The sequence below is a fragment of the Protomyctophum parallelum genome, assembly GCF_964188405.1.
Source record: "Protomyctophum parallelum genome assembly, chromosome: 2".
Classification (NCBI taxonomy): Eukaryota; Metazoa; Chordata; class Actinopteri; order Myctophiformes; family Myctophidae; genus Protomyctophum; species Protomyctophum parallelum.
In genome coordinates, this window is record NC_139699.1 from 39,887,856 (window position 1) to 39,907,423 (window position 19,568).

At 41.7% G+C, this 19,568-nt stretch overlaps 1 protein-coding gene across 5 annotated transcripts in view; it reads right to left on the reverse strand.

Annotated features, from left to right (window-relative positions):
* Window positions 1-7,063: 7,063 nt before the first annotated feature.
* celf1 (cugbp, Elav-like family member 1) overlaps window positions 7,064-19,568 on the reverse strand; it is a 43,337-nt gene continuing 30,832 nt past the window's right edge. For all 5 annotated transcript variants that reach the window (XM_083790074.1, XM_083790073.1, XM_083790072.1 and 2 more), the window contains 3 exons: window positions 18,209-18,352; window positions 17,179-17,323; window positions 7,064-9,587 (listed from right to left, as the gene is read on the reverse strand). In XM_083790074.1, the coding sequence (XP_083646200.1) occupies window positions 17,196-17,323; window positions 18,209-18,352 (272 nt within the window). In that variant the 3' untranslated portion in view covers window positions 7,064-9,587; window positions 17,179-17,195. The remainder of the gene's footprint in view (window positions 9,588-17,178; window positions 17,324-18,208; window positions 18,353-19,568) is intronic.

Sequence of the window (19,568 nt, forward strand, 5' to 3'; positions counted from 1 at the left end):
AGAAATAAGAGTGCAGGATCCAGGTCCCAAATTGGCCCTGATAACCAGTTATTCAACACAGAGCACACTAGCCAACAACAGAATAAAAAGGAATTTTGAGAACCGAACGGATGATCTTCTAAAAGATTATAAAATTATATCGGCCTACAGAAAAAACAAAAACCTTAAAGATTATCTAGTACACAGCAAGCTAAAAGAAATCAACACACCAGCACGCCAGGGACCAGAATACTTCAAACCCAAACAATTAGTCAAAAATAGAACTACAAAACGCGTGTTAGAGATTAAACAACAAATAACAACCAGAACCAGCAACTGCATTTACTTAATCACATGTGAAAAATGTGGTTTACAATATGTCGGAGAAACGGGTAAAACAATAGCAACACAGATACAATATTACTGTAACAATGGAAAAAAGACAACCACAAGGTTTGTGCAACATTTCATGGCTCACGGCATTGAAGCTCTAAAATGCGCTGGACTCCCAACTGGATCCCAACTGGACAGTAGGACAATGACGTTTTAATGAAAAACAGTGGATTAAGAACCTCAACACAGATTTTCCTGGAGGCTTAAACATGCCTAAAATCAGATCTTGAACACAACAAAAACTTTAACTCAGGATTAAACTGGAGAAATCTAAAAATCTTGGATCAGACTTCCTTCGGATACATTGCGAATGCATTTATTCCTTGCATTGTGCCTACACATGTTGCGACTTGCGGTCGCAACATGTGTAGGCACAGTGCACTGAAGTTTACAATGTTTACAATGTCTGCCATTGTTGATTTTCCAAGCTGGCATGGAATGGAAACAAGTATGTGTTTATCTAGCTTCAGTAGCCTATTATAATGACTCAAATATTAAATATCAGCACCACCACCACCTCAGGACATTGTGTTTCATGTTATAACTGCTTCAAGACTATATTATGGCCCTGTTTTCATCCCCTAAAACGTCCTTGCATTTTTTGAGGGGCGCTAGCCCTTCCTTTGCCCAACTTTCTGGGTTTGTGTGTGAACACAAACATTGGCTTGTGATTGGCTGATCACCCCATAGCGATGATTTGATTGGCTGAGCAAAGTACATATTGTAGCTAAAAATGAGGGCAGAAAAGTGAAGACGCCAAAAGTGTTTGGCCGGAACGACTTTTGTGATGATTTGATTGGCTGAGCACGGAATGTGATGATGTATGATGAGAAGAGTGCCCCTCACTTCACACAAGTGTGATTTTTGAGGGGCGCTAGCACCTCCTATATTCAGCTTTTAGTGAATATAGGAAACTTCGTCCTACACAAACATTAAATTCTAATTGACAATGAATGGAGAAATTTAAGTCATAGTGTCTGAGCAAATAGACATTAGTCATAGTCTATTTTACAACATGATGATGTATAATGATAAGAGCGCCCCTCACTTCACACGGGTGTGATCTTTTTATATTTTGACAACATTCATTTTGAATATTTGAAATAGCCGATCTACAAGCTCATGCACAATGTGTTGATGACTCGAGGTAGATCGGTTGGTTGAACTATTAAAAAACACACCTGTGTGAAGTGAGGGGCGCTCTTATCATCATACATCATCTCATGAACTGAATTCATGTGATGGTTAGCCAATTGGCTCGTCTATATGACGTAAATGTTCCCTTCATTGTCAGTGGCATTTAATGTTTGTGTTGTCACAAAGTTCTGTCATATTTGAGGCACAGACCTAATTTCTCCTTTCATTGTCAATGGCAAATATGAGACGTGTTGGGACAAAAGCTGTATATAGGACGGGCTAGCGCCCCTCAAAAAGTTAGGGGCACTCTTATCATCATACATCACATTCCGTGCTCAGCGATTAAAATTATCACAAAAGTAATTCCAGCCAATCACTTTTGTAGAATATGTACTTTTCTCAGCCAATCAAAGAAGTGAGAAGTGACATTCTACTAGTGGTGAGGGTTGACACTGATAAATGACATTCTGCTAGTGGTGAGGGTTGACACTGAGAAGAGGCATTCTGCTAGTGGTGAGGGATGACAGTGATAAATGACATTCTGCTAGTGGTGAGGGTTGACACTGAGAAGAGGCATTCTGCTAGTGGTGAGGGTTGACAGTGAGGAGTGACATTCTGCTAGTGGTGGGGGTTGACACTGATACATGACATTCTGCTAGTGGTGAGGGTTGACACTGATAAATGACATTCTGCTAGTTGTGAGGGTTGACAGTGAGGAGTGACATTCTGCTAGTGGTGAGGGTTGACACTGAGAAGTGACATTCATTCTGCTGGTGGTGAGGGTTGACAGTGATAAATGACATTCTGCTAGTGGTGAGGATTGACAGTGAGAAGTGACATTCATTCTGCTAGTGGTGAGGGTTGACAGTGATAAATGACATTCTGCTAGTGGTGAGGATTGACACTGAGAAGTGGCATTCTGCTAGTGGTGAGGGTTGACAGTGATAAATGACATTCTACTAGTAGTGAGGGTTGACACTGAGAAGTGGCATTCTGCTAGTGGTGAGGGTTGACACTGATAAATGACATTCTGCTAGTGGTGAGGGTTGACAGTGAGGAGTGACATTCTGCTAGTGGTGAGGGTTGACACAGAGAAGTGACATTCTGCTAGTGGTGAGGGTTAACAGTGAGACATTCTGCTAGTGGTAAGGGTTGACAGTGAGACATTCTGCTAGTGGTAAGGGTTGACAGTGAGAAGTGACATTCTAGCCAGTGCTGAAGGTTGACAGTGAGAAGTGACATTCTACCCAGTGCTGAAGGTTGACAGTGAGAAGTGACATTCTAGCCAGTGCTGAAGGTTGACAGTGAGAAGTGACATTCTACCCAGTGCTGAAGGTTGACAGTGAGAAGTGACATTCTAGCCAGTGCTGAAGGTTGACAGTGAGAAGTGACATTCTAGCCAGTGCTGAAGGTTGACAGTGAGAAGTGACATTCTACCCAGTGCTGAAGGTTGACAGTGAGAAGTGACATTCTAGCCAGTGCTGAAGGTTGACAGTGAGAAGTGACATTCTACCCAGTGCTGAAGGTTGACAGTGAGAAGTGACATTCTAGCCAGTGCTGAAGGTTGACAGTGAGAAGTGACATTCTGCTAGCCAGTGCTGAAGGTTGACAGTGAGAAGTGACATTCTAGCCAGTGCTGAAGGTTGACAGTGAGAAGTGACAGGCACTGGGTACTCCACCAGCACACTAGAAGACGGATCACAACACAACCTCCTTCAAATTCAGACACACTTTAGAAACAAGCCCCCAAAAAACTGCACCCCCGCAACTAGTACCAATATTCACAAGAGACTTTACAGACAAGCAAGCCCAAAGTTACGTATAAAATCACACTCACGTGAAGTGATGGGCGCCCTCTGTGGCTGCCACATGCCGTCACGACTGAAGTCCTGTTTTTTGGAGTGCATAAAAGTCCATAGACTAGGCTGCCACTGTGCCACATGACATCATTCCTTGGAGGCAAAAATCACACCCCAGAGTGAAGTGAGTCGTGCCTTTGATGAGTTGATCTGCTGCACCCACTATCAACCCTATGACGTCGTCATAGTAATTTATTGTTCCATTGACGAATGGGAATCGTGGGCGAGCATCTCTGAACGAAAGACACCACCTATAAATGGCAGCGTAGCTAGGCAACAGTTTCTGTTTGGGTGATGTCACAAGAACAGCCTACAGTACATAAAACCTTCAGACTCTTATATCTAACAATAAATTCACTTTATACTGAGATAAGTTGTGTAACACACATTCATTTGTACATTTATACAGCCACACACATACAGAGATATCTACAATCAGACAGTGAGAGATAAGTAGAGACATACCTAGAGAGACAACAAGAGTGGCAGAGGTAGAAGCAGGAATGGTTTCTCTCGGTCTTCTGGAAGCAGTGCTGGTCATCTACCCTCTCTGCATTTTCTCCTGCATTGCTATTGCGATAGCCCCTTTCTTCATTAAGTGCTAGTTTTGGGCTAGCCCCTTTTTGCGTCTGTCCCTTTAAGATTTATCTGAAGAGCGTGAAGTGAAGTGCAGTTGTCATTAATGGCCAGCAGGGTCGCCATTTCCCCCTGCTGACTGCAGGAGTTATGACGTCGATGATTACAGTGTAGGATTTCACCAGACTTTACGCTTAATTTAATTACCCTAGTAATTATTGTCATGAGTATCCATCCTGCCATCCATCTTGGAGCACCAGCTGTCCCTGCTGCAAGTGCCGGACTCCACTCGGAGGTGGATTACGAGCTTCCTCACCAACAGGTCGCAGCGGGTGAAGCTGGGGAAGAGCATTTCCAGCTCTAGGTCCACCAACACCGGTTCCCCGCAGGGCTGTGTCCTGTCCCCACTCCTGTTCTCCCTGTACACCAACAGCTGTGTTTCCCTCCACCCATCCGTCAAGCTCCTGAAGTTTGCGGATGACACCACCCTGGTGGGCCTCATCTCCAAAGGGGATGAGTCGGCCTACAGGAGGGAGATCGAGCGGCTGCGGAGTTGGTGCAGCAACAACAACTTAGAGCTTAACGCTCTAAAGAAAGTGGAGATGGTGGTGGACTTCAGGAACGCAGCCCCGCCCCCTCCCATCATGCTGGGGGGCACCCAGGTGACCCCTAGAGTCATGTCGGTTCCTGGGCATGATTCTCTCTCGGGACCTGAAGTGGGAACTAAACATCATGGCCCTCCTGAAGAAGGCCCAGAAGAGGCTGTACTTCCTCAGGCAGCTGAGGAAGTTCAGACTTTCAAGGACCATGATGGCTCCGTTTTACACAGCCATGTTTTTGTTAGATTATGTAATTATGTAGTTCAGGTAATGCTTCTAGAGCTTCTATATTGACTCTACTGAGTGGAGCCCACTCGCTGCCCTTCCAGCCAATATAATTTGTTTTCTGGTGTCATTCGAGACAGGAAATTCCAAGATGATTTAATTAGCAGAAAAAGTATCTTCAAAACGAATGGGTCATGTGACGGGTCCCTTCCATAGACTGTGGAAAATAGGGTCCCTTCATACCAGCCTGAATGTAGTTCTCATTAATGGCCCAGCAGGTGCTGCTAATTACCCTCCTGCTGGCTGCAGGCAAAACACTTTAATTCCGTCAAAGTCGATGATGGGAACACAACTCGACTTTACACTTTTCTCTTTAGTAAACCTTTTCATAAAGACGTCGCTATGTTTTCAATCGCTATAGTTTTGGGTCTTTCACACAGCGTGATTGTTTGTTTCTTTAAAAAAAAAGATTATTGGCCCCAATAGTTTTACAATTGATGATGAAGGGTATTCTTTCGGGGACGTGGCTATACATTTTGATTGACAAGAGTATATATACCCAGTGTACTGACCCACCCACCCTTGCTACCCTTTACTAAGTTTGTGTTTCTATGAACGGGACAACGGTATGAGGAGAGTTACCACAGAGTGAGCTAAAGCGAGTGAGTCGCCGTGCTGAACGTTGCAAAGTCACCTTCAGTCAACTTGGAGCCATACGAGTTATGTTCCGATAGGGACAGAATCAACACCGCCTCACATGCGGTTCGAGTGAACACAGCCAAACACTTCCTTCCCCTGTCTTAGCCAATCAGAAACCGCCTCTCTCCTCATTCATCCCAGGAACACAAATATCCCATTCACCCTTCACACCCAATAGGCTGAGCACAGCAGCCATATTGGAAAGAAATTGGGCCTCTTCCTTACTTCCCTCACAGGTGTTATCACTGATATTAACAAAGGCTCTGTTCAATTTAGTGTAGCACAAGTTGTTGTCAAACTTTTTTTATTTAATTTTAAGGACCTCCATAACTCAGAGAGTACAAAAGGAACCAAATGGACCTACGAGACCTAACTCAGCATAGGTAGAATTTGTCTTCAAACCAGTGGCAATAATCTGTTTTTTGAGGGGAGCTATCGTCTGCAGGCTTTCGGAATTACATCATATGGCAACCAAGTCTATGGACTTTTAATGTTTGTTTAGAGCACTTTAAACAGGTATAGCTCCAAAACCGAGGCCATCCAATTAGTCATCCCCACCAGATCCAGACCGGACCCATAATAAGCATCTCCTTCTCCGGCCATAGCCTTTCCCTCTCACCCACAGTCATCATCCTGGGTGTCAACTGCACCTTCAGGCACACATAAAGCACCTGCATGTAAAACATACTTTTTCCACCTCAGGAACATTGCCAAACTCCGCCCCACACTCAGCCTGCCACATGGTGAGGAACTGGTCCATGCCTTTGTCTCCTCCAGGTTGGATTACTGCAACACATGACACTACTCATCGGATCCCCCTGGCTTAAATACATTCAAAACAGTGCTGCTAGGATCCTGATGAGAGTGCGACAATTTGACCACATCACACCCACCCACTGTTCACTCCACTGGCTCCCCATCACCTTCAGGAACAAATTCAAGATCTTCCATCAGTGCATCTACGGCAATGCCATACAGACTTTTAAATATTGACTCAAAACATACATTTTTGACAAAGCTTTTTATTGGGTATTTTAATTGTATTTTGAGGGGCAATAGCCTCTCTATGTCCAGATGTTAGTGTGTGTGCAACTGCAAACACAAACTTTGTCCTATGAAATGCCATTGACAATGGACAATTTGTACGTTTGTGTAAACACAAACATTGCGTAACACAAACATTGAAGACGAAGGTGAGGACGCAAATCTGATTGTCCGGAATGATGTACGATAAGAGCGCCCCTCACTTCACACGGGTGTGATATTTTAATCAACGTTTTCCCCAAGAAAGGGTCTTGTTGATGAATTCTTTTTTTTGTTGCCCTGCTTCTGTAATTGTTCTCCTTTTGAACGCTGTAGCACTTTGTGATTTGTAAACAATAAAATCACACCTCTTGATTCATTGTTGCTTAAAGTGAAGTATTTAAAACCTTGTTTTAATCATGATTATTAATATGGCATACAGCTCATGAACATAAATGTGTTCAAAATATGCCATGTTTTTCTGTATATTGTTGTGGGAATGTTAAGATAAACGTCAGAAGGTGGATATATACTATGCAAATTAAGACATCAAAAACAGACATTTAATGTGAATCTTCTCAACCATTTTATTTTATTTGTACATAAAACAAACCAACCAATCAAACACACAAACAAACCAACTGCTTCCAGGGCCTCTACAGCTCCCCCTACTGGAGACAGCAGAGAATGAAAGCCTTAAAAACAAAAAAGCTCAAACATTCAAGACAGAATATCTACCAACCAAAAAAAAAAAAAAAAACATTATTTTGGCCATCTAAATAAATGTCTACGCCTCACATCAAAACCACAACAATGAATGTAAAACGAAAACAAGAGCAAAAAAGAAACAAACAAAAAATGCATTTAACTTAATGCAGCAAAAAGGCGACTTCACAGAAATGTCATTTAAAAAAAAGAAGAGTTGTACGTGACATGTTGTAACATGTAGTACACGTTATCCGTGTTGACGACGGGGAGTTTGGTCTTTGTGTAAATATGTCTTCAAACCTCAACATTATTTGTTCTAGTAGAAAAAAAGAAAATCTGTACACAATCTAAACAGAGTCCAAGTTGATCACCCAACTTTGTACCAAATTAAAGACAAATTAATATCTCACAGGATGCTCTCTAGATTAGCAGCAGAAATACTAGAATGGGGGGACGGGGGTGTTACCTATTTATTACACAACATGATTATTTACTTACATTTATTCTTATTGTTTTTTAATTCTTCAATTTATTAGAATGGGACCTGTAGTTTGTTGTTGCTGAGAACGATATGGATTTTGTCATTTTTTTAATCAGACACTTCCACGTCTGGTGCCGAGTTTGGTAACGTGTGTGATATTGTAACCATGTTTTTTTTTTAAGCAGTATGTCCATTGCCCTGTTTACATTGTGGTGGTGGTGTTTACCTATAGAAACACACTACAGTAGTGTGGTGTTGTTTACCTATAGAAACACACTACAGTAGCGTAAAACTATTCATTTTTCTCATACGTAAATGAAGGGCAAAGTTACAAACTAGTCCTTTAAGTGATGGAACTTTTTAGTTGACTAACTTATACATACCAACTAACCACAAAATAATTCAAATTCCATTTGTTTTCTGAAAAAGAGAAAATGTAGCATATCTTTAAGCTCACAAAGTGGCACTTTGTGAGCTTAAAGATCTGCTATATTCACTATTTGTGGTAAGACAAAGGTATAGAGGGTCAATGGAGTCTGGGTGTTTAGGATTAACACACACACACACACACACACACACACACACACACACACACACACACAGCCCGCATCAAAGTGACTCATTTAAATGTGTATAACGTTGTGTAAAACTAGCTTTACCATCAAACATAAAAAACCGAAAAACCTCACCTCTAAGTCCCTACGAACACACGCACGCTCGCATGCGAGGGAGTCGTGTTTAAGGGGAGAAAGAAAGTGCATAAATATTTGGCACCGATTTTATCCTCTAGAATTTCCAATTCTATAAACAAATGAACTCTCGTCACACGTCGCTGTGAATTTCAGTGCAGATATGAAGGAAACGTGCGCGCTAAACAATATAATTACACTGTGACAAAAAAAGGTAAAGATAAACTCTGCCCCTTGTGTTGTGTGATTGGTTCAATCCAAGACCGATTGTGATCAATGACGCCATCCGTTTACTGATGATGACATGCATGTGTCTGTGGTGACCCACTCTGAAAAGACTCTAAAAAAAGGGTGATTCAAGTGTCAGTTTTCTTCTTAATAATCTCACTCAAATAGAAAGTCCTACAGGTGTGTTTTACTCATGCTAAATGAAGTTACAAAGTCCTCTCAACATCCAACCTAATCATCATAAAAGGAACACTTTTTTTATATATATTTTCTTTTCTTAAATAATTTACAAGAAAGAGAGAGACGGGGAGGGGGGTACAACTGCACTCACACACAAAAGTAGTCTAGAATCTGATTGGCTGCAGAAACAAACCCACAACAAACCAAAAAAAGAAGAGTATATTGGGGGCGGGGCGCTGGGACGACTGCTCGTTAAAAATGAAAGAAATAAAGATGACAACGTTGTTCGAGGTTGAAAGATAAAAATAAAACAAGATGTAAATAAAGAGATTTTAGTAAAATCTAGTGGTTATGTCAGCAAGTTCTAGAAAAATAGATTCTCTTCGCTCGTTTTTTATATTTATTTGCTCGTATACTAATGTAATTTTAGTAAATTTTTGTTTGGCAGTCTCTCTAGCGCCCCCCACCCCCCCTCCCCCCTTTAAACGTTGGCAGCACAACAAGAGGACTTAATGGGTAAACACACACAAACACAAGAAAAAAAAGAAAAAAACAACGGACACAAACCAACAGAGAGGGGGTTGTTGTGACACTGGGGGCTCCACTAGGGGGCGCCAGAGAAGCAGCAGCAGCGTAGAGGAGGAGACAGAGAAGGAACTGACGGAGACGATGGAGGACGATGGACGGACGAACGCCAACATCAACATGCTAGAGGAGGAGCTAACCATGGACACAAACCAATAGGAGGGCAGGAGAGGAGCCAACGATGGACACAAACCAATAGGAGGGCAGGAGGAGGAGGAGGAGAGATCTAGAGGAAAAAACAAACAAAAACAAAAACAAACAGAAACACAAACGGAGACAAAAAACCTAAAGTTAAAAAACGCAACAAACAAACAAACAAACATACAAACAGCAACAACAAAACGACATAAAGGAGGGAGGGAGGGGGGCAGAGAAGAGAAAGTCCAATGAGTGATGACCTGTGTGTGTGTGTGTGTGTGTTGGGTCGGGGGGGGGGGGGGGGGGGTGGGTGTGTCAGCTGTAAAAATTGTCTAATCTGAATCGCCTTATTTGAGAAAACCACAATTATGGACAGTGGGGGGGTATCAGAAAGCCTGAGTCGTAGGCAGTTCGCCAAGCAGACAATAGTCCATCAATAGACGAATCCGCGCGCGCACACACACACACACACACACACACACACACACACACACACACACACACACACACACACACACACACACACACACACACACACACAATGCTACCAGTGAACTGAGGTGACATGGGGGGGTAAGGAGTTACGCAACACAGTGAAAACACACGTGAAAAAACACACAAAAAACACAGCCTAGGACAACATTAAACATGTGAAGAACACAACACCTCAGCATCCTAAAAGTACCGTGACTGTCTGATCATATGAGTAACTAGGACAAAAACAAACACCCAGCCAGTCAGTCCAAACGATAAGGAGACATGATGTGATTACAAAGTCCTCCTTATGTGTAAGAATTTAGTTGAACTGGGCTGGGCTGAGGTTAGTTGAACCGGGCTGGTCTGAGGTTAGTTGAACTGGGCTGGTCTGAGTTTAGTTGAACTGGGCTGGTCTGAGGTTAGTTGAACTGGGCTGGTCTGAGGTTAGTTGAACTGGGCTGGGCTGAGCTGGTCTGCAGTAATGGTACATGGTCGTAGATATTCATCAAACACTCAACTTCAAAACACAAGATAGTTGGATATTTAAATGAGTATTAACGTCGGTAAAGAGATTAAATAGTCATCTACGAAAATCTTTGCCATGTTCGGTTGAACAATCATTTCTGTCCAAATAATGCAGTGTTTATTTTGGCAGCAAAATTTGATATATTTTAGTCATTGACTTTTGAATAAAATGTCATTTAGTTTTAGTCATGTTTCAGTCATCTGAAAAGTTGAAATGACTTCAATTGGATCTCTTCTCCACTAGTCCCTCCCTAACCTTTTAGTCTAGTTTGTATTTGGTGACAGAATTGACACAATAATTAGTCTTAGTTTTAGTCATCATAGCTTCGTTATTCGTTTTTATGTAGTTTTTGTCAGTGAAAAAGGTAGTTGACGAATATTTTTCGTCATAGTTTTAGTTGAGGAAAATAACACATTTGAGGTTCACATTTCTGTCCGGACAGTCACAGAGGGGGCGTGTCTTCAACACTTTCATAGTAACATGGTTTAAATTGAGCTATGATTGACAGAACTCTTTGGGTTTTCATTTTGTGCTTTTTTGTAGTTTAAAAATAAATAAATAAATAAATAGATAAATGAATAAATGAATAAATGAATAAATGAATAAATGAATAAATGAATAAATGAATAAATGAATAAATGAATAAATAAATAAATAAAGCAACAAAACAAAACGCACATCACACAGTAGTCTTGTGCTATAATATAATGCAGCTACAGTAGCATGCTGTAGGTGAATGCTATGTCCTTGAGGGGGCGCTGTGTGCAACACAAAAGAGAGAGTGTTTTCAACGTGCTACTAAGACTCCACAACCAGGAGCAGGAACAAAAGGACACACAGATGTCTGTATATTACTTAGTAAACCTTTAACACTGAAGCCTCAGTTTCACCAGCGGTACAATGTTGTGATTCCTTTTGATTTGCACCAAAACATTTTGCAAACCACACCCCCGTTGTTTTCATTGGCTAGCACTGTCCTCTCCTTGGTCGAGCATGTGAGCCAGTATGTTTACATTATGTGTGGGTGTTGCTACATCTTCCGGTGCAAAAGGCTGTACTGTACATGACCCTCGTACAAAGGCATCGTGTGCCCAACATAACGGACGTACAAGCACACACTCGTGTGAGCTTATAGATCAGCAAGTTATCTTTGGCACATTATAACAATGTTGTACGATGAAGTACAACTCAGGGCGGTTAAGACCTCTGCTCTGATTGGCAGTAGTAATATTTACATCACGTACACAAAGGTGATTTTTTAATTACATCATGACACAAAGATTCTTCAGTCCAGGGAATCTCAGAGTTCCTGGAGGGGGTTCTGCATTGACCTAGAGGAGGTCCTCCGTAAAGTTCCTAGACATTATACCCTGGCTTGGTGTTTTATGTTTCCTGACAATCTATCCATACATTTATTTATCCATACATTTGGGGGGGGGGGGGGGGGGGGGGTAATAGGCACACAATGAGTTAATTTAAATATAGACTCCTTTCCTCCATTTTTCGTCCACTTTTAGCAATTTGTGGAAATTCTCCAAACAAACACACAGAAAAGTGTTTAGCAGCACTGGTGGGTCCTATGCATTGTTCCCATGGAAACAATGAAGGGAGGAGAGGGGCTAATGTCACGTTACATGCCAAGACTCCCCACCCTAAAAAATAAATAAAAATAACTGAACTCAACTGTCAAGAGTCTCACATTAGGTTCTACAAAATACTGTTGAAGATTCGTCAGTAACTTTTTCTTTTCTTAAACAATTCAGAGAAATAATTTAGGCAATAAATAGTTTCCCGTCGACAAACAGGAGAAGTAGAAAACCTCTATAAAAATAGAAAATGCATAATAATAATAATAGTTTTATAATATACATCATCTGGACAATTGTCTCCTGCAACTCTTTTGACATTTCTTTTGATTAGTATTAAAAAAAATAAGAAAAGGAAAGAAAAAATACATTTTGATGACGTTTCTGAAAAAATAAAAAAAACAAAAACAAAATAACAAATTAAAGCCAATTGAATCCTGTTCAATGTTTGGAGTCAGTTAACAAACTTTAACTTCTTCTTCAATGATAAATGATACTTAAACAGAAAGGTACCACAGCGCCCTCTCATGGACCAGCTGGGAGGGACCTCGCCTAAGAATGCACCCATATGGAAATTCTAGACGGACACAGACCAATATTTAAAATGACTTAATAATTTGGCCAATTCTCGTTCATTGTTTTCATTGTTATTCATTCCTGTATTGTGCCGAGTGTTATGAATCTACAGCTCTGCAGATAAACCAACAGATCACAGTCAACGAGGTGAACATCGTCCAATACGATATACAGGTGCATCTGTAATGATGCAGATCTATGGCCGATATATGGGTGAATCCGTTAATGCGATATACAGGTTAGATTTTGTTTACTCTAAAAAATTCAACATAAAAAAAGTTAAAATATCAATTTAAATGTATTTAATTGTGGAACCACATTTAAAAAAAATGGTATGTACAGGGGAAAATTGAAAAAAGAAAATAGATTAAAATAAGTATCTTTATTCAAAGGTAAAAGTCTATGTTTCGGTAGTGTAAATTATTAAAATACAATATGATAATTGACTGTGCCTTTACTAAATGTGTCCCTTAGATCTGGTACTTGGACCATAATCATGGTCAAAGTTTTTCCAAAATAGCATACAAATTTCACACAATTTCCAACTCTGAATTTGAACCAATTCGGTAGAATGGCTCATATACGGGTGAATCCGTAACGATAGCGATATACGGGTGAATCCGTAACGATAGCGATATACAGGTGAATCCGTAACGATAGCGATATACGGGTGAATCCGTAATGATACCGATATACGGATGAATCCGTAACGATAGCGATATACGGATGAATCCGTAACGATAGCGATATACGGGTGAATCCGTAATGATAGTGATATACGGGTGAATCCGTAACGATAGCGATATACGGGTGAATCCGTAACGATAGCGATATACAGGTGAATCCGTAACGATAGCGATATACAGGTGAATCCGTAACGATAGCGATATACAGGTGAATCCGTAACGATAGCGATATACAGGTGAATCCGTAATGATACCGATATACGGGTGAATCCGTAACGATAGCGATATACGGGTGAATCCGTAATGATACCGATATACGGGTGAATCCGTAACGATAGCGATATACGGGTGAATCCTTAACCATAGCGATATACAGGTGAATCCGTAACGATAGCGATATACAGGTGAATCCGTAATGATACCGATATACGGGTGAATCCGTAACGATAGCGATATACGGGTGAATCCTTAACCATAGCGATATACGGGTGAATCCTTAACCATAGCGATATACAGGTGAATCCGTAACGATAGCGATATACAGGTGAATCCGTAACGATAGCGATATACAGGTGAATCCGTAACGATAGCGATATACAGGTGAATCCGTAATGATACCGATATACAGGTGAATCCGTAATGATACCGATATACAGGTGAATCCGTAACGATAGCGATATACAGGTGAATCCGTAACGATAGCGATATACAGGTGAATCCGTAACGATAGCGATATACAGGTGAATCCGTAACGATAGCGATATACGGGTGAATCCGTAACGATAGCGATATACGGGTGAATCCGTAACGATATACCTCCCTGCCTGCGGCCGGGCTTCACCCTGCCCAGCTGGGCCATCACTGAGGCGTAATGACGACATTACAAAACACCTGGATTCAATTACACATCATCAGTACAAACCAAAACAAAACAAAAATAACTAAGCAATAACAATCCAATAACATGAGATCTAATTCCATAACACTTTCACCAGCAGTACATACAGTGTGTGTAGTGTGTATGTTACACATACAGTGTGTGTAGTCAAGTGTGTGTTAGTGTTGTTGTTTTTTACTAAAGACTGCGTTATACTTCCTTGCGAGCCATGTGTCACCGCACACTGCAAATAGCAGATATACAAGCTCACAACGCCATGCGTTGTGAGCTTGTATATCATTCTCACCAGAATAATAGTTTGATGCGAGACATTCTCAGACATGATTGTCATATCGTTTTATTGGTCAGGCTCCTTTACCCATTAAGAGGTAGAGCCGAGGCTGATTCTAAATCAGTAGTTTCACTTTCAAGATTTTTCTAAAATGTTCAAAAATAGATGTACAAGCTTGCAGCGTGGCACGAAATGATGCACTATGAGCTTGTATATCTCCTATTTCTGAATAGCCAATGCAAAAATCTAAAATGACACAATTGCTTTCCCGTTTTGTTTAAGGAAGTATAATTCAGATGTAAACTTTCACAACAACAACAATAGCGCTCCAGTGGAACAAGCTCGTTTTGCTTCCTTTTCTTTGCCATCTCTTCACAATATCTCTGCATTCATTTATTTATATTATCATTATTATTATTATTAGGGGTGAAGCCCATATTATGGGTCAAGCCCAAAGGGTGTAAATCCCTTAATTGTGTTATCGTGACAATTCCGTCATTTTAGCAGTTTTGGCAGTTCTGTGCTATTGTTTTTCACGAAATTCTGCAATATGGTAGAGAGCCATGTGGATCCCTCAGGAACTGAAGCTCACACTTTTGGAGAGATACTCTGCCACTATCGGACATCGGAACATCTCTTTTCTTTTTTTAATATATTTATATATCCCACGAGTTTGTAACCCATTTTTCACCCCTGTGTCAATCATCTAATGTGATCCTGGGCTCTACACACCCTCCACCAACCTAGTCCCCATATATGGGGGACAAGGGGAGAGCAACGGACTTGAAATCATGCTTCCTTCATGCCTGAGTGTCCAAGTTGCTCCTGACAGGGAGGAGTTTCCCTGGTTGGACGTAGCGCGTGGAAGGAACACGTTATTCCAACCAGTTCCTTTCCCCTCCATCAGGTGCCCCTGCTGGCCAGGGGGAGGCAGTTTAGTGACCAGGGTTACTGCATGTGTTTTGTGAGGGTACCTACCCTAGGGGACACGGGGAGAACATGCAAACTCCACACAGAAAGGCCCTTTCGCCAACCCCGCCTTCGGGTATGGGCACTGATGACGTGGAGGAGGAAACACGCCGCCAGCACCCACAGCACCCCGAGCGGGAATCGAACCCAGGACCTTCTAGCTGTGAGGCGACAGCACTACCAACTGTGCCACCGTGCCCCCGCAACATCTCCTTTCTAAACTATAGTTGATGCATGCAATTTTTGGTTGCCGGGGAAACATTTTGGGGGGGATTATAATACATATATTTCCCAACTAGTCCACTTATAGCCTACATCTTCCTCTTGTAAATTCAGTTAATTATAAAAACAACAACAACAACAATAATAATAATAATTCCCTTGAGAAAGAAAAAACAAGCAAAAAGGAGCTTGTTTTGTCATTTTCTTGTGTTTTGTGGTCAGTCCATCCACCTTGTTAAGGGCTCGTTAAAGGCTGCTAACAACCTCATTAAGAGTCTTAACAATGCAGGGGTGGGGCTTGGAGCACAGTTTAAAGCAGAAGGTGTATTTTGGCAAATGGCTGTTTAATGTGCAACACATCATAACTAAAAGATATATTTATATATAGATATATAGAACACAGCAAACTGATGACATCTCAACTTAAATAAAACATTACCATTATTCATCTCAAGTAAAAAAAAAGAATCAAAAACAAAACAAAACAAAACAAAATAATTGCCACAACAGAACGATAATAATAATAAGGATAATAATAATATTAATAGCATCCAGTGTGTGAAACGGTGACTCAACATAAATGTTTGTGTCTCTTTTTGCTGCGGAGTGGAGCCACGCCCCCTCCCCCGGCAGAGAAGAACCTCCCCCTGAAACGCACAGAGTGGTGAGGACGCGGAGCCACAGTGATGGACAGGAAGTGGAGTACTGTTTTAGTAGTATGGTGTACTTTGGGTTACTGCTTGATACTCATGACTCAATCACTCCACTACATTTCTAACAAATGTACTGTTGCTATTTTCACTCTATAATTGATATGTTTTGAAAATAGCTGGAAAATGTTAGCTTTTCTGGGGGGGAGAGGGATTTCAATACAGCAATGCATCAATATTAAAAACAGAATGCACTTTGTAGTCTCGAAAACGTTATATATTTCAAGAGCAAGTATTGTAGTGGAGTAATATTTCACCAGGAGTATCTTTTGGGGCGGGTAGAGTTGGGATCCTTTAGAATTGTAACTATTCCGGTTCCTTAACAATTCCCTTTAACCATTCTTATATCAAATCAATATAATTTTGGCCTTCATTCTATGTTTTTGATAGTTACAAATGCAATCATACAAAGTGAGGTCCAGGGACCCTCTGGCTTACTTGAGGGGGTTCCTAAATGGACCCTTACAGGTCTGTAACTCTGAGAGTGTAACAAATGTAACCAAATGGACCCTTACAGGTCTCCAAGTCTGAGAGTGTAACAAATCTAACCAAATGGACCTTTACAGGTCAGTAACTGAGTGTACAAATGGAACCAAATGGACCCTTACAGATCTGTAACTCTGAGAGTGTAACAAAATGTAACCAAATGGACCCTTACAGGTCTGTTCCGGATCCCAACCCTCCGGAGAAGGTGGGTGTGGTGTTTTGGGGGAATGTGAGGGTGGTCTTGAATCTTCTCATACAGCAGCAGAACTCACCCTCAGCAGTCTCTCTCTCAGTAAGGCTTGCTGTCATTCTTGGATCGTTTGAGCTGAACCTTGAGTCTCTTCATGCCGATCTGGAATCCGTTCATGGACTGAATGGCAGCCTGGGACGACACGGGGTTGTCATAGCTGACGAAGCCTAGGGACCAGAGGGGGGCGCGCACGCACACACACACACACACACACACACACACACTGAACTGCATGTCCAGGTGCGGCATAAACTTTTCACTTAAAAAAACCCTCAAAGTAAAAAATGCTGATCAAAAGCTCGCAACGGGTCTCCCATTGTGAGTTGGAAGATCTGCTAAAATGGACATGATGTAACTACTGATATACATACATATTTTAGATACGACTGGACCTTCTCAAAGTGAGGGCCAGGAAGTGGTGTAGTGGTGTTTTTTTTCGGGACCACGAAATGTCACGCGCATGCATCGCGGACATAGCTGTTCTATTTATCTCATACACTATCTTAAATAGTGCATGAGAGTACAAACACAAAAGTGGACTTAAAATAGTCAGACAAAAATCTTTACTGCACACTAGTGAAACAAAAAAGTTTGCTTTGTAGTTTGGATGAATGAATCTGTTCTTTGATGGAGGCATTCTTCTTGTGTGCAGATTAACACCACACAGCACGCACGTGCACCGTTCCGTTCTGTCCCTGCGCGTGCATGTCAAAAAAGGACTGGTACCACGGTGTGGTACTGCGTTCTACGAGCATGACACCACTGGGGCCAGGTCCATCAAATCATATTGAAATGCTACAATGAAGGGCACAGCGAGCCAAGCCGTCATCTTCTACTGCGTAGGCTATTGTACTGTACTTCATATAGTTGCTACGATCAGTAAAAGCCTCTGACTTTGGAACCGACGTGGATATAATTTACCTCCAAGCACAGTGACATGGAGAGAGCGTTGTGGAACGTGATGGACATTGGAAGAACACAGGCAAGTGACTAACAATGCTGGCATCATATGGAAATGAAAACAAGCCCGATAAGCCAATGGAGGAACATACCGAAACATTTGCTGAGGTTGGTCTGCTTGTCAATGAAGACTTTGGCAGAGATGACGTTCCCAAACGGCATGAACATCTGCAGCAGGTCCTGGTCTCCAAACTCCTGGGGGAGGTGGTAGATGAAGAGGTTGGCTCCCTCCGGACCTACATGAGAAACACCTTACGTTAGGACTGTTGACCCACTACACCATGAGAAACAACTAGTTAGGACTGTTGACCCACTACACCATGAGAAACAACTAGTTATGACTGTTGACCCACTACACCATGAGAAACAACTAGTTAGGACTGTTGGCCCACTACACCACGAGAAACAACTAGTTAGGACTGTTGACCCACTACACCATGAGAAACAACTAGTTAGGAGTGTTGACACACTACACCATGAGAAACAACTAGTTAGGACTGTTGACCCACTACACCACGAGAAACAACTAGTTAGGACTGTTGACACACTACAGCATGAGAAAAACTAGTTAGGACTGTTGACCCACTACACCATGAGAAACAACTAGTTAGGACTGTTGACCCACTACACCATGAGAAACAACTAGTTAGGAGTGTTGACACACTACACCATGAGAAACAACTAGTTAGGACTGTTGACCCACTACACCATGAGAAACAACTAGTTAGGACTATTGACCCACTACAACATGAGAAACAACTAGTTAGGACTGTGGATCCACTACACCACGAGAAACAACTAGTTAGGACTGTTGACACACTACACCATGAGAATCAACTAGTTAGGACTGTTGACACACTACACCATGAGAAACAACTAGTTAGGACTGTGGATCCACTACACCATGAGAAACAACTAGTTAGGACTGTGGATCCACTACACCATGAGAAACAACTAGTTAGGACTGTGGATCCACTACACCATGATAAACAACTAGTTAGGACTGTGGATCCACTACACCATGAGAAACAACTAGTTAGGACTGTGGATCCACTACACCATGAGAAACAACTAGTTAGGACTGTGGATCCACTACACCACAAGAAACAACTAGTTAGGACTGTTGACCCACTACACCACGAGAAACAACTAGTTAGGACTGTTGACCCACTACACCATGAGAAACTAGTTAGGACTGTTGACCCACTACACCATGAGAAACAACTAGTTAGGACTGTTGACACACTACACCATGAGAAACAACTAGTTAGGACTGTTGACCCACTACACCATGAGAAACAACTAGTTAGGACTGTTGACCCAATACACCATGCGAAACAACTAGTTAGGACTGTTGACACACTACACCATGAGAAACAACTAGTTAAGACTGTTGACCCACTACACCATGAGAAACAACTAGTTAGGACTGTTGACACACTACACCATGAG